The sequence below is a fragment of the Abrus precatorius genome, unplaced genomic scaffold (genome assembly GCF_003935025.1).
Source record: "Abrus precatorius isolate BTA unplaced genomic scaffold, Abrus_2018 Scaffold4, whole genome shotgun sequence".
Taxonomy (NCBI): domain Eukaryota; kingdom Viridiplantae; phylum Streptophyta; class Magnoliopsida; order Fabales; family Fabaceae; genus Abrus; species Abrus precatorius.
This window is the reverse complement of record NW_020874384.1, coordinates 16,044,761-16,066,471: the sequence shown is the minus strand read 5'-3', so window position 1 is coordinate 16,066,471 and position 21,711 is coordinate 16,044,761. Positions and strand designations below refer to the sequence as shown.

General features: G+C 32.0%; 4 protein-coding genes across 5 annotated transcripts; 2 read left to right on the top strand and 2 right to left on the bottom strand.

The window, feature by feature from the left end:
* Positions 1 to 1,223: 1,223 nt before the first annotated feature.
* Positions 1,224 to 3,737, bottom strand: LOC113865841 (protein CUP-SHAPED COTYLEDON 1-like). The gene is made up of 4 exons (XM_027500614.1): positions 3,622 to 3,737; positions 3,151 to 3,364; positions 2,336 to 2,607; positions 1,224 to 1,790 (listed from the first exon to the last, which is right to left on the bottom strand). Exons 1-4 carry the CDS (start codon positions 3,625 to 3,627, stop codon positions 1,224 to 1,226), a joined length of 1,059 nt encoding a protein of 352 aa, XP_027356415.1. The 5' UTR covers positions 3,628 to 3,737.
* Positions 3,738 to 15,675: 11,938 nt separating this feature from the next.
* LOC113865712 (tRNA (guanine-N(7)-)-methyltransferase) lies at positions 15,676 to 17,325 on the top strand. Of its 2 annotated transcripts, none has more exons than XM_027500435.1 (2): positions 15,676 to 15,814; positions 16,357 to 17,325. In XM_027500435.1, exon 2 carries the CDS (start codon positions 16,372 to 16,374, stop codon positions 17,137 to 17,139), a length of 768 nt encoding a protein of 255 aa, XP_027356236.1. In that variant the 5' UTR covers positions 15,676 to 15,814; positions 16,357 to 16,371; the 3' UTR covers positions 17,140 to 17,325. The 2 variants fall into 2 exon arrangements, with proteins under 2 accessions (XP_027356236.1, XP_027356237.1); XM_027500436.1 differs by having other exon boundaries at positions 16,352 to 17,325.
* Positions 17,326 to 17,487: 162 nt separating this feature from the next.
* LOC113866199 (pentatricopeptide repeat-containing protein At2g20540) lies at positions 17,488 to 19,098 on the bottom strand. The gene has a single exon (XM_027501081.1). The coding sequence runs from the start codon at positions 19,096 to 19,098 to the stop codon at positions 17,488 to 17,490; it is 1,611 nt and encodes a 536-aa protein (XP_027356882.1).
* Positions 19,099 to 19,100: 2 nt separating this feature from the next.
* On the top strand, positions 19,101 to 21,155 carry LOC113865774 (putative pentatricopeptide repeat-containing protein At3g15130). Its single transcript, XM_027500516.1, has one exon. The coding sequence runs from the start codon at positions 19,101 to 19,103 to the stop codon at positions 21,153 to 21,155; it is 2,055 nt and encodes a 684-aa protein (XP_027356317.1).
* The last annotated feature ends 556 nt before the right edge of the window (positions 21,156 to 21,711 follow it).

The window sequence follows — 21,711 nt, the reverse complement described above, 5'->3', positions numbered from 1 at the left end:
TAGTTGAATGAAAAATGGGCTAATGGACCATCCACTGCACACTCACTCTACATTTACATATTACTCAGAAATATTATTTATATTCATAATACTGTGTCTTTGGGGTTAACGAAGAATGAGATCATTTTCGATAAATGGAGCCTTGATTTGACTCGTATTTTAGATTGAAAAGGGTGAGATTGTTGAATTAGTGGGTGCATTTTCCCATTGTTGTCTATGATGCAGGTTTCTAGTCTCTTTGCTATTTTCAATTTGGAAAATGATTATTTTCTTGTTTTAGGATGTGAAATAAGTGCACGGAAGAAATGTAATTGTGTGATAATAATAAAAAAGTAAAATAAAAATAGATATAAAAGAAAATAAATTTGAATATGTAATACCTGTTTTGGTATGGAACTCCTTGCCTCTTCTGAACTTTGTATGCACCCTCGTATTGTTTTAATAAATTTTGCTTATCTTAAAAAAAGTACTATTGCATTGGGTGGAGGATGTATTTATCCTTTTTCAAGCTGCTGCCCCATCTGTCAACTTAAAAAAATGTTTTAGAGATTGCATTTGCTGATAATCAGCTACGCAAGTGAGCAATCAAATTCCTACCCAATGGGTTTTCCACATTTTATCAATTAAACCGACCCCTTAGAAATAATAATGATGTATAAGTAATATATCCAAAGAGTACATTAAATATCAACGTTGGTTTCAATGCCAAGGAGCTTAATTTTCCTTAGAATTTCAGGTTTGAGTCTTATCAATGAAAAAAAAAAGTATTAATTTTTTTTTACTTTCTTGAATAGGTTTACATAGCCCCGATCAAATTAATAATCCAAAATATTTTTTTGAATACCAAAGGATTGAAAAAAGAAAAGAAAGAGATCACATGTAATAATCGCGATCCCTTCTAAGTTATAATATATCAATTTAGCTGGTCCCAACTGACGTTAGGAAAGAAAACAATGAATCGCAATAACTGGCAAATAACCAGGGACAAGGTAAATGCAATCACGACCTTGTGTGTGTGTGTATATATATATATATTGCTGTTCTCAAGAAAGAAAAGACTGTAGTAATCGAAAAACAATATAACATTCAAAAAGTTACTTGATGCAAAGGGTACAAGATCACTAGGATACCCGCATGAAATTAAACTTCGAAACATAACGATGCAACTACAGTTATAATAACACTAGATTATGTCTAAATAAACTTAATGAAGGTCTCGTAATTTAGTAGGAAGGCCAATAGTTGTCTAGATCCATGCAATTGTCCATACCCATATACCTATTGCCATGAGAATTTGCGTTGCTCATTTCTGTGGCAAAACCTGCGTTATTCTCCGCACCAAGAGAGCTAGGTGTCATCATGTTGGAACTAACATCATGTACTTGAACCATTGTGTGAGTAAGAGGTGGAGAAGGTTGCATTGGCCGCAAAATGGGTTGTGTAGTGGTTGCTGCTGTTCCTCCAAGATTCAAATTAAGTCCTGAAATGGTGAATTCTCCTCCAGCTGCTGATACAGGATAGCTAAACTGAGACTGCATTGGTACGTTAACACTACTGGTTGATCCACCCCCTCTCAAAATCCTTGCTACTTCAGCTAGATCTGCACTTGCCATGTAATTTCTTCCATAAAGGAAATGAGAAGCTGGGTCTCCCAGTTGCATCATTGGTGGGGGTATAATACTTGGTCCTAGTTCCAAGCTGTAAGGATTCGCTGCTCTTGCATGGTTGGATGAAGGGTACTTCTTTGCACCACCACTCTTCTGAAATACCCGACAAACCACCCATTCATCCTGCCGTGCATTATATAGTTAGTGCAAAATGTTTTTTTTTTTTTTAAATGATGAGTAATTAAGAATATATATATATATATATATATATATATATATATATAGCTCCATTATATGACCAATTCTTATTTTTTTAAAGGGTATTTTAATTAATACTTTAAAATACTGATTCAGGGATTAATTTAAGAAAATTTTTATTAGAAATTATATTAAATGTGCATTTAAAATCATGATAAAATGTATTATTAACATTTTTTAATATATTTTTTCATTTTTAATTCTTGCATCAGCATTCTGAAGTTACTGTTAGTATTTCCCTTTTGAAAATAATACGAGGATAATCTGTCCCCGTTTCCTGTTTTATTTCTTGTCTTTATTTTTAAAAATTAACATTTTAATAAACAAAAACTAATAATTAGGAGAAAGGATGTAATTTATTTTTAATTTGAAGGACAAGAAAAGGACGGAAACATGAGGATAAGTGATTTCAATCTGTTATAAGAAGCAAAAAGTGCTTCTGCATGCGTTATATGTGTATAAATAAATACCTTGTTAGTTCTGAAGGTTGATTTTGAGTGAATGCGGTATTCATGCATGACCCAGTTACTTTTCTCTCCTCTAGGAGCTCTTCCTTTGTAGAAAACTAAAGTCTTCTTCATGCCAACCAACTCCGATGTTACACTGTTAAGGATCTCTTTGTCTTTCCCCGTGGTTTTCCAATACCCCGTGTTTGTTGCTCTGTTGGTTCTCACCCCTGTTGGGTACTTACGATCTCTCAGACTGAAGAAGTACCATTCTTTTTCTCCCATCTTCGCCTTCCCTATTTCATGAAAAATTATTAGAAAACAACAAATTAACATCTGCCTATAATATATTGCGTATTAATAATCTTTTGTTTTCTTGTATTTGATTAGAAAATGGACGTAGGATACATCCATATTTTCAAATTATTTATAATAGCACGTAAATCTTATCCATATCGCAAGAAAGACAAACGTCAACCTATATATATATATATATATATATGATTAAAGTGCTCCATGTAATTTAATAAACATCTGGAATATATAATTAAGTGCATCTCAATTGTCCATAAAAAGAATACCCTATATTATGAAGAAACCCTAGATGTAAAGTGCTGACTATTTTCAAAATATGGGCAAAAAGACTAAAAGAGCAATTGAAACAATAATCAATAAACCAAAATAAGAAACACAATTTTCATGGATCTATTTCATTTCATGTTAAACGAGAGTGCATGAATAAGGAGAAATGCAAAATCAAATGAATTATTTTTTTGCAACAATAAAGTAACGAATTTCACATACACATAAAAAAACATATATAGATAATAACAACGTACCTGGAAGCTCCCATGGCTCGCATTTGTTCAGATCTACATCAGTTATTGCTCTGCCGGTAAAATTAGAGTCCGATATCTTATTTACGAGATAGCAAGTAACAAGTTCTTCATCTGTTGGATGAAATCGAAATCCCGGCGGTAGGGTTTCCTCCTTTGCACGAGTTCCTTCCATTTCTATATCCTTCCCTTCCTTGATAATTGCTTCCTTTTCTTTCTGTACCACACAAAACGTGACATGATTATACACATCTTAGAAATTAGAAAGGTTCACAAAAGGTTGAAGAAAGTTCAGTTAAGCTCTCCATTATTTTCAGAATCCGCTGCTCAAAAAGAGTTAGCTATTAGCATATACCCTTGGGAGAAAGATTAATTACAAACACTTTTGGCTTCTTCAAGTAGAGTAAGAAAAGTAAATCCTTGAAATTAAAATTAGGACCTGTGAGATATTCAATAAGTTAAGTAGTTGCTTACTTGCATGGAGAGACAAACTCTTCTTGAATTTGGGTTTTGATGCCTTATATAAGTTAATTATATCGTTCACTTGGAAACGAAACAATGACTTGAGGGATACTGCAAAATAAGAGCGGATAAAGGAGACCAAATTGAGGGAGCTTTCTAATTACTATTGATCACCATGCATGAGAAGTTAGGGAATTTAAGTACAAAGGTAACGAAGAAAAACGTGTAAGGGTGTGTTTATGAAGCTTCCATCGAATATGGGTCTTCTGCTTCAAGTTGCATAGACCAAGCAAGCTGTAAATACCAAGAAGGATATACCTAGCCACTGGAATTAGAATGACGATCTTGACCTCGCCACTATATATATATATATATGTCTGGTGATAAATGCATATAATTTCCTTTACTGGTGGCTCTTACAAAGATAATGTTATAGTGAGTTACACGTACAACAGATAGAGAAAGCTAATAAATGTGTAAAGTTATTGCATGATGATGATTACTCTTCCCTTCATAAATCAGTCATTATTTTTGGGCAATCAATCATAATAATTCTAAAAATATTGTCACACTTTTTTTATGAATTGTTAACAGAAATTATTAAAATTAATTTTATATATCTAAATATATTAAATTCTATGAAAATATTCATTATGTTTTTATACTTTGATACATTAAATACATTTTAACAAACATTTAGTATGTACTTTTAAATATTTAAAATATATCAATATTAACAAAATTAATGTTTATTTAAATAAATATTAAATTATATATTTTTTATTTTAATACAATTTTTAATTTCTTAACTAAAACTTTAATTTATAACACTAATTAATATGATTCTTTATTATTAGTAGTAGTAGCAGTAAAAGAAAAAATATGTATGAGTGTGTATTTTGTTAACCCTAATCTTTAAAAATGAGTTCAAGTATTTAAAAGAAATAATCTTTTATAAAAATATTTTTAATAATAAATTATTATTATTAATTATTTAATTTCAACTTTTAAAATTAAACTACTATTATTACAGTTTATCTAATTTGTGCAATATTATATATAATATATTTTTATTATAATTCATAATATTTAATAATATCGATGTATTAAGCTATGATAAATTATTGCAAGAAAAAAGGTATCGTGCATCGGAGTCAATCATGCACACGTGATGTAGTGGGGCATGCATTTTGCGTAATATGATCTATAAAACAACGAATGGGGATGAGCCACGTGTCGTTGATTGATATGCATAAGTGAGGACAACCAAAAAGTCAAAGTGGAGGAAGAACAGGAATACATGACATGAAGATGGGTTTCCAATTCCCAATGCACCCAACCACTGTGTCTGTGTCTGTCTTATAAAAATGGATTTTTTCAAGGAAAGACCAAACCTCTTCCAATTCCCTTCATTTCTTCTATTCATTCACTGCATTTAGTAATTAAAAAGTACAGTTTTAGATCATTTTTATACTATTTTCACCTAACCCTACTCAATAAATGATCTAAAAATATAACTAACCACTTAGTTTTAATACTTTATTGATCTCAATATTGTCAATTAATTAAAATATATCATAAATATAAATTTTAAATCAATTATAAAAAATTATAATTCTTGCTAATATAATTTTAATTATTTAAATAATGACTGTATTTTTTTATATTTTTAATATATTTCAATTAAATTCTACCATCAACACAAAAGTTACGTCGCTATTAACTAACTACTTAAGCATAAGATGCTACCTGATATGATACAGTATGTGTATACACACACGTATAATTTTGTTAACTATTACCGTAAGATAATAATTAAAAAATTAATGAAAAATGTTAAAAATTATTACGTTAATGTTTATAATATTAAATATTATATTTTAATTCTTTAACGGCTTTTCTTAAAGACAATTGTTAAAAAAATCAATGTATGAATGAGAGAGAAGAATTAATTTGTACTAGTGTAAATTAAATTTATTTTTATATTATTTAAAAAAATTTAGTAGATAGTTTAATGAAAAAACTAACAATGAATTAATTTTTTTCATATATATTACGTCTACAAAATTTAAATTAATCTAAAATTATTTAATACTTTATTAATATATATATATATATATATATATTTAAAAATATAAACAACAAACTCGTTAATTATATTTGTATTAATATTCAAATTTCATAAAATTTGATGCAAGCAATCTAAGTAATACCAGTGACTCTGTATGCAAGTATAACATGCAAAATACTTAATGATTATAAAAATTAACGAAAACAATAAACATTTATTAATTGTTTGGAATTGTTAAAGTTTTATATTTTAATCATTTATATAATAATAAGATTGGCTTGTGCTAAAAGATAGAGAGATGGCGGAAGCGAAAAGCATGGCAATTTGTATACTATGTAGTTCCTCCTGAGTCTCCTCTATGTAAATTGCGAAACACTTCTGCCATACTTTAATTTTTTAATATCAACTTATTTCATCTTTAGTTATATTTACTGGGAAACACTATTGGCTACAAAATAAACATATCATGTCCAGTTGTATAGGAGTTGACTAAGGTCTCCCCATTCTAATGCAGAATGTGGAGATCAATGTCACTTTTTAAATCCAAATGTAATCTAGGTCCTGCATATAATTAGCTAATTAATTAAAATTGTTTTCTCTTATCACTGTGGAATTAACTTCATGATCAAACAAGGATTGACAAATTGTTTTTGTGTTAACCGGAAATAATGCAGCAATTTTGTTTTTGTTCCAACCAAACGATACAGTACTTGAGGGTGTAAACTAAAGTTAATTACGCACCATATATGCATGGTGACTTTTGCCCTTGTTGAACCGTAAACCACGACAAAAGAATTCAAGGGCTTTATAAAAATTACCCATCTTTATACCGTACATGCATGAATTCAATGGTGCAGGGCTGAATCACAACAAAGCAAGAGAAACAAGGACGACCCAGAATGCGCAGCATAATTCATATATGTTGGACACTTTTTACAATGTATGTATGAGAAATTAAAAAAAAAAAATAGTAAGTGTTAATACTAATAATTTAGAATCATGATCTGTTTCACAATTTTGAAAAATTCTGCATGGGATTGTCACAATTAATTTATTTTTTTGTTCTATGTTAAAACATTAGATCGAGATCTTCTCAAATAAAAAAGTGAAGGCTTGTTCACTGTTGATTTAAAGATAATTATGTTTATAAAATTAATAATTAAATTTAAATCAATGATAGGTAATTCTTACTCTATCACTTTATGATCTTAATTTTCATTTCAAAATATTTATATTAAATCTTAAAATATTATACTTAAATTTGTTTAAAAAATCAGCCTAGGGAGGTGGAGTTGAAAATGGAATTACAGATGACCCATATGTCTTATTAATCCATTGTATATTGTATGAGAAAATCTCTATGCGAAGCTATCTAATGATATCAATTGATATATTGTTAGTTCGTTCTCCTTTGGCTAAAGCTCGAATGTGAACTTACCACACGTTACAGAGATCCGTGTCTTGACCGCTTACCGTTCTATATATATTTTTTTCGAATTCTTTGAGGACCTTTTGCTCCTTAAAGTATATGTAATTAATTTGTTTGACAAAAAATTGAGGAAGTTGCAACCATTTGGAAATCATAGTGTAGAGCAGGGACAAGTGGTGCGTAAAATACATGTCATAATTAACAATGACCCTATGGGTCTTGGTAGGTATTTTACAGTGGAATACTGAAGATCCAAGTTGATACCTTTTGTTGCACTTCTCTTACTGCTACTTCTAAGAGTGAAGCTATTAGCTATCTATTCCAACCTCACATTCAACTCTATGCTGCGCTGGGTAGTCTTTGTTTGGCTGCCTGTGGTAAGATATTTTCTTTGTTTTGTCCAGGTCATCAGTAAATAGTGACAATGAGTTTCTAAAATGTTAAAAGTAAATCAATTATGATAACTGCATACAAATTAATTTTTTATTTTAAATACTACAGATATATTTAATCGTACCATAATTTTTAATAAAAAAAGTTAATGTTTAATAACGTATTGAGTAGTGAGACTATTAAATTATGAAAAACATGATCATAAACGATCAAGACATTATTTCTCATTAATTATAGCAAAAACCACTTGTTTCTGTGATGAGAAATACGATTGCGTTTTGTTCGTATGCTGTGTAATTATAAGTGGTTTCGAATTTCTATTATCTAGTTTAATTTAAACCGCAATACCCGTAAGTTTCATTAAATATAGGGGGCCCTAAATATCGTTTTTCTATCCTCATTTAGCTCGATCTTAATTGAAGCACAATCACTGATTACATGTTTACATCATTTTTCTGTCTGCATTAATTGGAAAATCTGAATGTAAATGTTCTTTGTGACATCATGCATGAAACAAAACTCTGGCTTCGTACCATCCGTTAAATGATCGACTTAAACTTTGAGAAAACTAAATTAACAAAACAGCTATTCTTAAAAGGAAGGCAATTCTAACAACTCATTCTTTAACACACTCTTAATTATTAACTAAATTTTATTAAACGTTATAAAAATAAAAAAAATATTAAAATAAAAAAAGTGTAATTCACATAATTTTTATAATTTTATCTAATAATTAAAAGTTTATTTAGAAAATATTTTAAAGAATGTGTTAATTAGTTGCAATTTTTCATTTTTTATCCAAGGAAGGATGTAGATTTATATTCTGATCTGAAATTTAATTAGAAGGTGAAACTACTTTTTGTGGCACACAACTTTACAGGGCCGGCCTAATCCTAATTTGGGTAAAGGCTCTCCTGTATGATCCAAACAAATATTGTTACTCAATAAATTTTTAGGAAAATAAAAATAATATTAGCTCACTAAAATTATTTAAAACGCTCATTTATCTTATTATAGTAAAGCAGGTTGACTTATCGCATTAATTTACATTTTTTATTTAAAAAATTAAGTTGTGTCAAATACAATTTCACAAAGAACTAAAAAAATTATTTTTTTATGAACCAAATTTTTATATAAACTAGTTATGAGCTTTTTCTTTTCTTTATTTGCTACAAAGTCTAAGGTCTTACCATATATAACTCAATAATTTTTAACATGAAAGTAATTTTTAAATAAAAAATTTAAAAATTAAAAAAATAATTTTAATTTAATTCTCTTTTTGTTAATTTTAACTTTTTATGATTAAAAATTGGTCAAAATGTTACCTATAACTTTCTCTCTTTTGATAATTTTACATTTTACTAAAAATAAAGATTAAATTTTAAATAAAATTATAATAAGTTTAATAAATAATTTTTTATTAATAAAAAAGGTCTTCTTTTTTTTTAAAATGACCGATATAGATGTTAGACCAGCCCTAAAACCACATGTGTGTGTGTATATGTTGTTAGAATTTGACTCATAAAATTAAAAGACATTAAAAAAAGAATAGATATACTTTTACTAACTTTTCTATGTCTTAAATTTTAACCCACTTTTTGATATAACGACAATGAACTTGTAAGTTATAACTTCATATACATATCCAAATCCTGCGCTAATGATTTAAATTCCACCCCTTTTAAATTCACTTTTTTTTTATAAAAAATTATATATGGATTTTTACTCTTAAAAGAGGTAAATGGATGTTGATATGGAAATGCAATGTGAGCAAATACATCAACATCCATGTATGTATAGGGGCCGGTCCCAAAATAAAACTACAAGTAAATTCAAGCAGAGACACACTTTAGTAGTGTTTTTGTACCCATATGTGTAATATAAAGGCCAAGCTTACGAGAAATTTCAATTAACAATAGGCTAATGCTTTTGTGTTTTATAACTAATCTTGTCTTCAAATGAGAAAGCGACATTACTTGTTTAATACGTAGTTTAAATTGTCGGGAAGACAGTGAAATATTTGTAGTCTTTTAATTTTTGATACTTTTTCAAAGGTAGGTAGTTATGATATTGGAAAGATTCACGGCATTAGCGTTGAATTATGAAGCAAAAATGTGTTTCAAAGCTTACACAAATGTTCAAATATCCGACCATCACAACCTTCTTCTTACTTATTATTCACTTCAAAATAATCTAATTAAACTGTCTCCATCATATTTACCTGTTCTGAAAAGATCAATTAATCTTTTCATTGAAGCTTCAAATTCAGAAAATAATTGGAATTCAGACCAGGGGTCACAAGCTTTATGTGCTGGAGATGCAGGAATTTAACTAACGAGTTCAGTTAAACTCATTTTGCCACGTAGTATCTCAAACTCTTTTGGTGATATTAATAACATTTGATTTAATGATATTGTTAATTGTGCAAGAAATTTTACGTAGACAATAAATCATAATTAAATTTGATGGGTTTTGATTTGCAATTCGATATAATTATTAGATGTGATGATCATGAGGTAAATCAAATTCATAGAACTGAAAGGCATGAAATTGACTCAAGGATACGTATCTACATTGATGAGTTTATGCCTCCATAGTTAGCCAGTTAAACATATGTGTCTACCTTAATATTTTAAAATTCTTTTGCATACTTTTCAGTAAAAATTCTAACCACAAAATTAGTTGAGAAAAACTAAGCAATAACTGCAAATTTTGCTGTTGGGGTTGGGGTTTGGGAGGGGGTCATGGGAAAGGATATTTAATACTTGAATGAAACTACTATACATTAGTCTCTACTATATTAAAAGCTATAGGCTTGTAATTGCACGCCCACACGTCTCAACCTGAACAAAGTGTATGTAACTCTGCAAATCAAAACAAATTATAGTTATACTGTATTTTTTTGTAATACTTCGCTTAAAATTATTTTTTTAATCTCTTTTCATTACATTAGTGGTTTTATCTTAAACTTTTTTTCTTATCTCTTTTTGTTGTAAGGAGATTATTCAAATTTATTATAAAAATATATTTTCTCAACAAAATTTGAAGTTGCTGATCTCGGTAAGCAGTATGTATATTTTAAGAAATTGACTACCGCAAAAACTTCCTGACTTAGACAGATGGTAGCCTACTTGTTCCTCACAGATTGTGAAAGACTACTTTTTATCGGTGAAACTAACCGTATAATAAAAATGTATAGTCAATTGATGTGGCATAAACCCAAAGTAATGCTTTACACAGAAAAATGAATGATCAACACGCTTCAAGTAAAAATATATATGATCTTTAATTAAGGCTTAGCTTGCGTTAACATGCCTCTTCATTTTAAGTAAAAAGAAAAACACTATGTATATGTAAATGCTAACTCTATTGGATAGGGTTATCTACGACTAGGAGGCATATCCACATCTAAGAAGGCGTGGAATATCTCTTCCATCAGACTTATATATCACATACATAATCTTAATGCAAGTTGTACTCTTTCTGCTATGCTGTCATAAATTATCTGAAATGAACATGCCATAACCTTTATTCAGACGAGCATAAATGCTAGATTTTGTGTAGGTGGGATAGTGATCATAAGTATTACCGTCTAATCCAAGCAAACGATATAGCTAGAATTCTAACATGTTTTCATTCATATATGCAAGAGACACCTGTAACAATTAAAATACGTGTATGTGCGAACCAAACTTGCGGTGTAGGTTAATTTCGTCAGTATACTGATTGTATTGTGCAGCCTTTTAATCTGATTATTTTTGTCAACGGTAGGTTAGTTATGATGTAAACTAATAAAAATGAAAACAATAGCTGACACAAATGCGTCGTTTTATTGATCATCACAATGCATTATTGCATTCTTTATCCGACACTTCAAGTCTTCAACTAATCAAATTTTAAGCGTCTCAATCATCATTATTCTCCATCAAGTTCCGGATATGGACCACCTTGGTAATCTTTATGTGTGATAGAATCACATCCTAATCAAACATGGAAATTGCTAACCCAGAAGATAAATTGATCGTGAGGTTGCTTCAAGAGTGCAGACAGGTATAGTATAACAAGTTTATTTTGGGAGCAACGAAAGAATTAATGCTATGACAATTTGATAGCCATCATCATATAAAAGCATGTGTTAGTATAGACTATATTTCCACACGAATATCCGGCCCATGTTATTGAATTTGAGTTAGACTCTAACTTAATTCTAAAAACTAGCTCGTATGATCACGATTGTTTCTCTACTTTAACTATATTTATAGTTCATATAGGAACTCGACACATAATAAATAGAACCAATCAAAAAGTTAACTTTTTCTTTTAAGATGCTTAGTGCTGCCGCAAAATGGCGGAAGAACCGGCTACTAGTTAACATGATATTCACAGGTACCATTCACGATACTAGCTCTATCATCAGAGAACATGTCATCAGAATATATGCAATTGAATTCATTTAAAAAATAATTAATAAATCTTGCTCATAATGGACAAAATTTCTCATACATGAAATGTACGTTAACTTGTCAGCTTTTCGGGTGTATCTTTTTCTGCAAAAGATTGTTGCAAGTTGGATCTCAATAAGACATCATGGAATACAATTACTTTATGTACAGTCAATTTAATGAAACTGATCAAGATTTAGGATCTGCAAACCAAAACAAAAACCTAAAATATTTCTTGTTAAATGAATATATATACTGGTTTATATCGCTATTCCCATGAATGTACTACTTCTGATTATTATGTTGTTGCTTTCGTCAACATTGATTAATCATGACAGAAGCAGATGATATACTTATATCACTGTATCAAGATTATAGAAGTAAAGATAGAGACAAAAACGATGTTAACAAACGATAACGGATAACCAATCAAGTGTAGCCTACTCGTTCATCACTTAAGCTGATATGCATACATATTATTTTGACAAATATAAAATAAAATCAACAGTGTCTGCTTTAGCTAATTAAGTAACAGACCGGCGTATCAAAATTTTAAGCTTTAAATATACTCTACTCTAATGAGAGTGCTAGATAATTACGGTTTTATGTCGGCACTATCAAACAATTTCCATATCTAACATTGGCCCTTGTCTTGTACTCTTTGTCCATTTGTTCCACATTGTGTCGGTGTTACAAGAGTTTAATATAAGGTTACTAAATTAATTTGGAGTTATCATTCTTTTAAAACTGAGCTGTTAATACTTCTTTTACACCATAAGCACGGTGTACCGCAAAAACAGCATAAAAAGTTCTTTATCCCTTAAGTTGAGTTTATTCATATTACTTCTGTAAGTTAATTTATGACTTTTTGATCGATATGATCTTGTTAGAATCGTCACACACACAGACAATGTTTTGGCTACTTTGTAATCTTGTAATTGGACATTACAAGAATTAGGTCACAAAAGCGAAAATTCTTATGTTATTTTGTGGTAAATGTTTATTGTGATTTAGACACAAAATTGTAATATATATATAGAGAGAGAGAGAGAGACAGAGGATTAAAATTATAAGGTTAGATTATTCATATCAATAAAATATTGACACCAATGTTATATTATTATTATTATTATATACATATTTAAAAATTTAATTTAGATACTGTATAAAGATTATTATAAATTTTTCTCCTTTTATCTTTCTTTTAATTAGATTTTTACCAAAAAGTCTAAACAATTAATTATTTTAATGACCTGTTGACATGGTTGCTTTATAAATTATTTTGGCCACTTTTTGTGTATTTAGTGCGTGTTTGATTTTACGTTTAAATAAATATAAATTTATATTTACTTTAATACTATTAGTTATATTTTTTACGTTAACACATTTTTTAATAGATTTTAAACATACTCTTAAATAATTTAAGATTACCAAGATAAACATATTTATACCTTAGATATTTTAAGATTAAAAACATAAAAATATTTTTTATTTTTTTAGTATAGTGAAAATATTAATTTTAACTGAATTAAATCGAGTTAAAAAATTCATTTAAGAGGACAAATGAAAGCTCTTTCAACACTTATTTTCAGGACACAAATTTTAGATCTTATTTAAAACAAATCAACTTTTTTGTCACATAAAACAACAAGCATCAGTAAATCTCACATAATTTTATTGCAATTTTTTTATTTTTAGGGTAAAAATTAAAATTATATAAAAAAATTAATAAAATGAAAAAGTACTGTTTTGAGATTGAGGAGCTGTGCCCAGCTCCGATTGGCTCCACCATCAATTGGGTTACCATATTTGATGAGTGATATTGTTGTCTAAAAACAAATAAAATTTTCCCCATCGATTGGTTCAAACCTCAGATAGAACAGAAAAATATCAGATAAGTATTTTATTTTGCCTGAATCGTCATTGAAATAAGTGAGATTATTATTAACTTCTAGGTGCATCTCTATTTTTATATATGCAGTCACTCAATCATGGGTTTGCTCCACAACAACAAATATCATTTGTGGAATGGGATATGTATATAAGTCTATGCTCCACAATAATAAGTACATCTCATACTACTTTTTTTTCGATCGAGATCGTCTTAATTTAGCTTAATTATGTAGAGCTTGCTGCGACTTTGTCAATGCTAATGGTGAAGTGGTTGACGTGCATTTGTCATGAAAGAGGAAGAGGCGAAGAAGTAAAGAACATCCCTAGCTCTAATGTGTGACAGGTTATGCATGTAATCTTACTTGTCAAGCACTTCAAAATTAAATAATAAATATAAAAACTGCAACTTACCAATTAGTCCTTTCATAATTAACATAAGCCTCAAGCTACCTTTCGTTTCGTTTAATGCATTAAACAGAAATACATAATTGAAGTTGTTGAAATAGTTATAGAATGCAGGAAAAGTAAAATAAGGATACATTGACGCAGCTGATAAATTTTGGTTTCCAAAGAGGATACAATATATTCAAAAGGGTAGTTGTTTGGACAGAAAGATGTTCATATATTACCCAAGAGGAATGCATACAGAAGCAGAAAACTTTTACTAAAAACTGCAATTAAAGTCCAAGTTTCCTATTCGACTGATCATGATAAAATAACACGAATTTGATTTCCATCACCTTGTTAAATCATATACATGATAAACTATATTAAAAAGAAAATGACATAAATTTTATCAAATAAAAACTTAGTTTGATTATTTGTAAATCTTTAGCATAATTATGGTATATTATCAATCAATACGAAAGGATCCAAATTTAGATAACCCTTTGCATCAAAGAAGCCAACCCTTAATACCACTGGATTAATTTTCCTGTAGAATCTTGTGTTAATTAATCTTTTGGTGCGCCGTTTTTCTTGTAAAAAAAGGAATTTGTTTTAAGTGTATTCATAAATAGTAATTTTTTATGAAAAAGATTACATAGTTATTGTCTTAAAGTTATAAAATATAATAAATACTTTTTCTTTTAATAAAATTTAGCTATTATCAGTTGCTTAATTATAGGTGAGCTTAACATTTAAAAAAAAAAAGTATGAACAGATATGTTAAGTTGGAAAATATATCAAACCCTTTCCCCTATGCACTTCTGGCTGTGGGTAGAAAAACCTTTGTACTTCAATATCTCGTAGAGACTAGAGGCACTGAATATAGGGAACAAACGAGAGTGAAGGATTAAGCCCAACGAAATTTTACAATAATACATGCTATTGCATCTTAATTACATCTGCGTAAATTGGGATAAACAAGACAAGTATTCCTAATTGCATCTTAATTACATAGCAGGACACCTTTTGAAGAGAATCCAACTTTAGCACAGAATTTTCAAGCTTTTTTTCTTCCAAGTTTTATTTCAATTTTAATTAATTTTATACATGCAAGAAATATTTATGAAAAAATAAATTGCCAATTTTTTCCAGAAGTACATGAAATTTTTACAAAAGAGAATCTTATTAACCTAAAAACATATTTATACACCATGGTAGATTTAACATTTTCAATAAGAGTTTTTTTTTAAATAAAAGATCCCAAACTTTATTTACAAAAATTATAATTATACGATTGAAGTTCACTTAAAACCAATTAGGTTTAACCAGTTCAAAAAAAGTGCACAGTCTCAATCAGGCCTAATACATTGGGCCGAGAGGGAATGCAGGCCCAACATTAGTAGCCCAAACATTGTTCCCTCCTTCACCTCTGCTTCAATTGAAAGCCTGTTTCTGTTTCAGTATCAGTTTCAGTTTCATCACCTTCGTTTTGTTGCTGCTAAAACCGCCACCTCCAGAAGCTCACCAAAGTCACTGCATTCTGTATCAGTTTCGAATAATCCAATTATTTTCTCCCAAATTCTCTGTTAGGTAACCTATTTAATCCCAAACATCTTCTTCTTCTTCTTTTCTGTCTCTCACTTCAAAAAAAAGATTTTAATGTTTTTTGTGATTGCGATCGATAATTCTCCGTAGTCAATCGCATACTGTTCCATTTTTTCTTCGTTCGAGTTTGATATAGGGTGAACTTTAGGTTTGTTTTGCGACGATTCCCTTTGTGGAATGTTATCCAAATTGGCATGCACACCACCTACTCGCTATATTTCCTGCAACACAAACTTACAAGATTCAATTCTCGTTCTCAGAGTAGTAGGTTGGACGAAACTAGTTTATCAATTTCAATCTTCTTGATGTTTCATGTCTGAATCATCGGTTTATTGTTGATTTGCAACGTATATACATCAGGATTTCTGATTAAAAATCAACGGCATGAAATTAATGGAACCTTGATATTTACTCACAAGTTTTTGGTCCTATATCTCTGCTTAGTATTGTACTAAAAAAAAAAGTGTTTCTTTATCGATCGTCAGTATATCTTGATTCTGAAGATTTTGGTTTTTACTGTACTGCAGTTTGAATAAATAGACATGTCTGAGACTCGGGTAAATCCAACTATCAGCAAGTCAACAGGATTACCCCGAAAGCGCTTCTATCGAGCACGAGCGCACAGCAATCCACTGAGTGATTCTCACTTCCCTGTGCCCATATCACCCAGTCATGTCGATTATTCCCTCCATTATCCACAGCTATTTCCTCCATCTGGTCAAGCGGATAGTTCCAAAAAGATACAGTTTGCTGATATTGGCTGTGGTTTTGGAGGGCTGCTCATCAGTCTTTCCACTCTGTTCCCAGAAACATTGATGATTGGAATGGAACTTAGAGATAAAGTGACTGAGTATGTCAAGGAACGAATTGTATCTTTAAGGGTTGCGAATCCAGGTCAATACCAAAATGTTTCTGTGGTGCGGACCAACTCTATGAAGTACATTCCCAATTACTTTGAGAAAGGACAACTCTCAAAGATGTTCTTCTTGTTTCCTGATCCTCATTTTAAAGAGAAGAATCATCGCCGCCGGGTAATCAGTCCATTCTTGCTGGATGAGTATGCTTATGTTCTTGAGGTTGGTGGAATTATATACACAATAACCGACGTAGAAGAGCTTGGGGACTGGATGAAGTCTTGTCTGGAGAATCACCCTATGTTTGAAGCCCTCACTGAGAAAGAACTTCAAGCAGATCCAGTTGTGAAGCTTTTAAGTTCTGCTACTGAAGAAGGGCAAAAGGTTGCTAGAAATGGGGGACAAACTTTCCAAGCCATATACAGACGCATTGTGCCGTCCGATCAAACATCTTAGACTTTGGTTGCCTAATCCAATATGCTGCATTCTAATTTAAAAACGTTTTCTACATACTTGGCGTTGAATTGATCTACCTACTTATACTGGTAAACAGTTAGATTCACAAGGATCTTAGGGCCTTCGTCATCTTTTATTTGCTATGTATGTGCTTATTTTCATGTTTACCTGAACCTATTGGATTCTGAAAGCAAAACTGTCATGGAGAGTCAACCATTTGATTTATCACTGGTGACAGTTTCGGTTCTTTCATATGAAATTCTCTGGCTAAGGCAAAATTAGTTTTAGTTATGCAAACTCAACATTAAAACGGAAGGGAAAAAAAAATCGAGTGTCGAACTAAATAATTTAACTATAAACTTGACCTGCATCTTCGTCGACAAATTCTATCAAGTCATTGGTTCTACTTTGGTGTAAAGCCAAACCTTCTAGTATCCTAAAGACATTTTGCGAGAACGCCTTTGAATCGTCACCTGATACAAATTCTTGAACAACGTTGTCAACCTCAATCAAGCTACTACCGGGGGTTTTCTTTATCCTCTTGCTTCTTATGAGTTTCCTAATATTTGATACACCTTCCCACTTGCCAAGTTCTGCATATATGTTAGCAAGCAAGACATAGTTCCCAGATTCCTCAGGCTCAAGCTCCGAAAGCTGTTCCATTGCAACGATAGCAACCTCAAGATTACGATGAATCCTGCAAGAGCTCAGCAAAGAGTTCCATATCCTCGAATCTGGTTTTAGTGGCATCTTCAGTATTGTTTCAAGAGCCTGATCAAGGCGTCCCAACCGTCCTAGAAGATCAACTAGGCAACCATAGTGCTCAATCTGTGGCTCTATATGATAATCCAGCCTCATCACATCAAAATACTTCAATCCCTCATTCCATAACCCTGTATGAGCACAAGCTGACAAAACACCAAGAAAGGTTATCCCATTAGGAGCGACTCCTACTCTCTGCATGACTTGAAAGAGTTGAATTGCTTCATAACCTTTTCCATGATTTGCCAGTCCTCCAATCATGGTACTCCATGAAATCACATCCTTCTCAACCAACCGATCAAACAAGCGCAAAGCTTCATCGATGCAACCACACTTGGCATACATTTCAACCAGTGCATTACATATACCAGTCTTCTTCATAAACCCATTTTTATCCGAATACATGTGAATCCATTTTCCCATCTTAAGAGCCCCAAGCTGTGCACACGCTGGCAAAACAGACATAACACTGATCTCATCGGGTTCAACACCCACCATTTGCATCTCACGAAAAATGTCCAATGCATCAACATAACACCCAGTTCTAGCATACCCACTTATCATATTAGTCCAAGAAACGATAGTCCTAGAAGGCATTTTATCAAACAGTGCCCTTGCACTCTTCATCTGCCCCAATTGCACGTACCCAAACATTAAACTATTCCAAGAAACTGCGTCTCTCTCAGTCATTTGCTCAAAGACTTTGTATGCATTGCTCAAAACACCACATTTTGTATACATATCAATTAGTGCATTCTCAGTTATTGCATGCGATTTTCGCCCAAATTTGCAAACTAGAGCATGAACTTGCTGCCCAAAACAATTACACAGAAGACCCGAACACGATTTTATCACAAACGGGAACGTGAATCTGTCTGGAAAAGCTGATTTCGTTGGATTTCTAAGCATTTGGATGAACAGAGTGATTGCTAGGGAATGCTTGTGGTTATGGGTGTAGGTTCTGATTATCGCGTTGTAAGCAAACACGTTCGGGTCAACTAGTTGTTGGAACAACAAGGTCGCATAACCTACGTGGCCCAAGTTGTCGCATAAATCCACCATCTTGGTAGCCAAAAAGTTGCTTTGTGACAGTGAGAGCTTCACGATGTGGCAATGAATCTTTTTCAGTTCCGTTATTTTCACGCAGTTCTTCAAGGTTGTGACGAAACGGTTCTCGAGTTCTCTAACACCCATCATCGATGAACGTGCGTAGGCTAATCAATGAGATCCTGAACAAGTGTTCGAAGCATCGTTTGCTTGATCAGGGAAAGCAAGTGCATGGGGTTGTGGAGAAACTAGGGTTTGGGCATGATTTGGTTTTAAACAATGATCTTATAGATATGTATGCAAAGTGTGGCACTGTGGACCTCGCTTGTTACGTGTTTGATCGAATGCCTCAGAGAAGTGTAGTGTCTTGGACGGCTCTTATGTGTGGGTATTTGCAAAATGGTGATGCCAAAACTTCTTTACTCTTGTTCTCTAAAATGGGTCGCTCAGATGTTAAGCCTAATGAGTTCACACTGTCCACCAGTCTAAAGGCATCGGGGGTTTTGGGAATTCCTGAGAATGGAATGCAGATTCATGGGCTTTGTGCAAAATCTAATTTTGACTGGGTATCCGTCGTTGGCAATTCTATAATTGACATGTACTCGAAGTGTGGTAGGGTTAGTGAGGCAGCGCGAGTGTTTACCACTTTGCCAGTTAGAAATGTTATAAGTTGGAATGCAATGATTGCTGGATACACCAATGGAAGAAATGGTGAAGAGGCTTTGAATCTGTTTAGTAAAATGCAAGAGAAGGGGGAAGTTCCTGATGGGTATACATATTCAAGCACGTTGAAGGCGTGTACTTGTGTTGGTGCAATAGGAGAAGGAATGCAAATTCATGCTGCTTTAATTAGAAGTGGATTTCCTTACTTGGCTCAATCAGTGGTTGCAAGTGCTTTGCTTGATCTGTATGTCAAATGCAGGCGCATAACTGAAGCTAGGAGGGTGTTTGATCGAACTGAACAGAAGAGTGTGATGTCTTGGACCACACTAATTCTTGGTTATGCACAAGAAGACAAGTTGCCAGAAGCCATGCACTTGTTTAAGCAGTTGAGAGAGAGCAGAAATGAAGTGGATGAGTGTGTACTCTCGAGTCTCATAGGTGTGTTTGCTGATTTTGCCTTTGTAGAGCAGGGGAAGCAAATGCATGCTTATACCATAAAAGTCCCGTACGGTTTAGAAATGTCAGTGGCTAATTCAGTTCTGGATATGTACATGAAATGCGGATTAACAGATAAAGCAGATGCACTTTTCAGAGAGATGCCAGCGACAAACTTGATCTCATGGACAGTTATGATCACGGGCTATGGAAAACATGGTATTGGTAATAAAGCAGTTGAACTTTTCAACGAAATGCAAGTGAATGGAATTAAACCTGACAGTGTGAGTTACTTAGCTGTGCTCTCAGCTTGCAGCCATTCTGGACTCATCAAAGAAGGTCAAAAATACTTCTCTAGTTTGTGTAACAATCATCAGTGCAAACCACAAGTAGAGCATTATGCTTGCATGGTTGATCTCCTTGGACGAGCCGGGCGCTTAAAGGAAGCAAAGGATCTCATTCAGAAAATGCCCTTGAAGCCAAGTGTGGGCATATGGCAGACATTACTTAGTGTTTGTAGAATGCATGGAGATGTGGAGATGGGGAAGCATGTGGGAGAGATACTTTTGAGATTGGATGGTAACAATCCAGCCAACTATGTCATGATGTCAAACATCTATGCCGATGCAGGGTATTGGAAAGAGAGTGAGCAAATAAGAGGTTACGTGAAGAGAAAGGGATTGAAGAAAGAAGCAGGACGTAGTTGGGTAGAGATAGACAAGGAAATCCACATTTTCTACAATGGGGATGGCATGCATCCACTTATAGAGAAGATTCATCAAGTGTTGAAAGAAATGGAGAAGAGGGTGCAGGAAGAAATAGGCCATGTTCATAACGTGAAATTTGCATTGCATGATGTTGAAGAGGAGTCAAAGGTGGAGAGTTTGCGGGTTCATAGCGAGAAGTTGGCTATTGGATTGGTTTTGGTTCGAAGTGGGCTAAAAGGAGAAAGGATGATTAGGATTTTCAAGAACTTGAGGGTTTGTGGGGATTGCCATGCATTCATCAAGGGTTTGTCCAAGGTTTTGAAGATTGTATTTGTGGTGAGAGATGCAAATAGGTTTCATAAATTTGAGAACGGTTTGTGTTCATGTGGAGATTACTGGTAACTCGCTCGCCTGAAAGGTTTCATATTACCCTAGTTTGATTTCTTGAACCAAGGTCTAGCACTAACCTTATTGGAATTAGTTATAACCAAACAACGTTTTTGTGCCCTATTTTTTTTTCTAACCGTAACCATGAATATCTGTATAGGTAAAATGGAAAAGAATACAAGTTTATAAAATATCAAAAAATTGATTTTATTGATAAAATATTTTTTTATTTACTAGCATCAAATAAATTAAATATAACCAAATGACTTCTTATATTAATTAAACTAATGTTACATTTATTATTAAATATTTCAATTAAAATTTATGCGTGCCACTAGAATGCTAATCACAACCAATGAACAAAAGAACAATATGCAGGGAAATTTTCCAATTTAAACGTTAATCATCCCTGTCCAAGAGAACCTCATAACACATTGGCACCCGAGTGATCGGGGCCACACTCAATTTAATTATTCGCCACCGTGTTTAAAGATATAATAACAGACGAGATCAAATCCATGGATTAAAAAAATGAACAAAACAAAAACAAAGAATGATAAAATTAAAATAT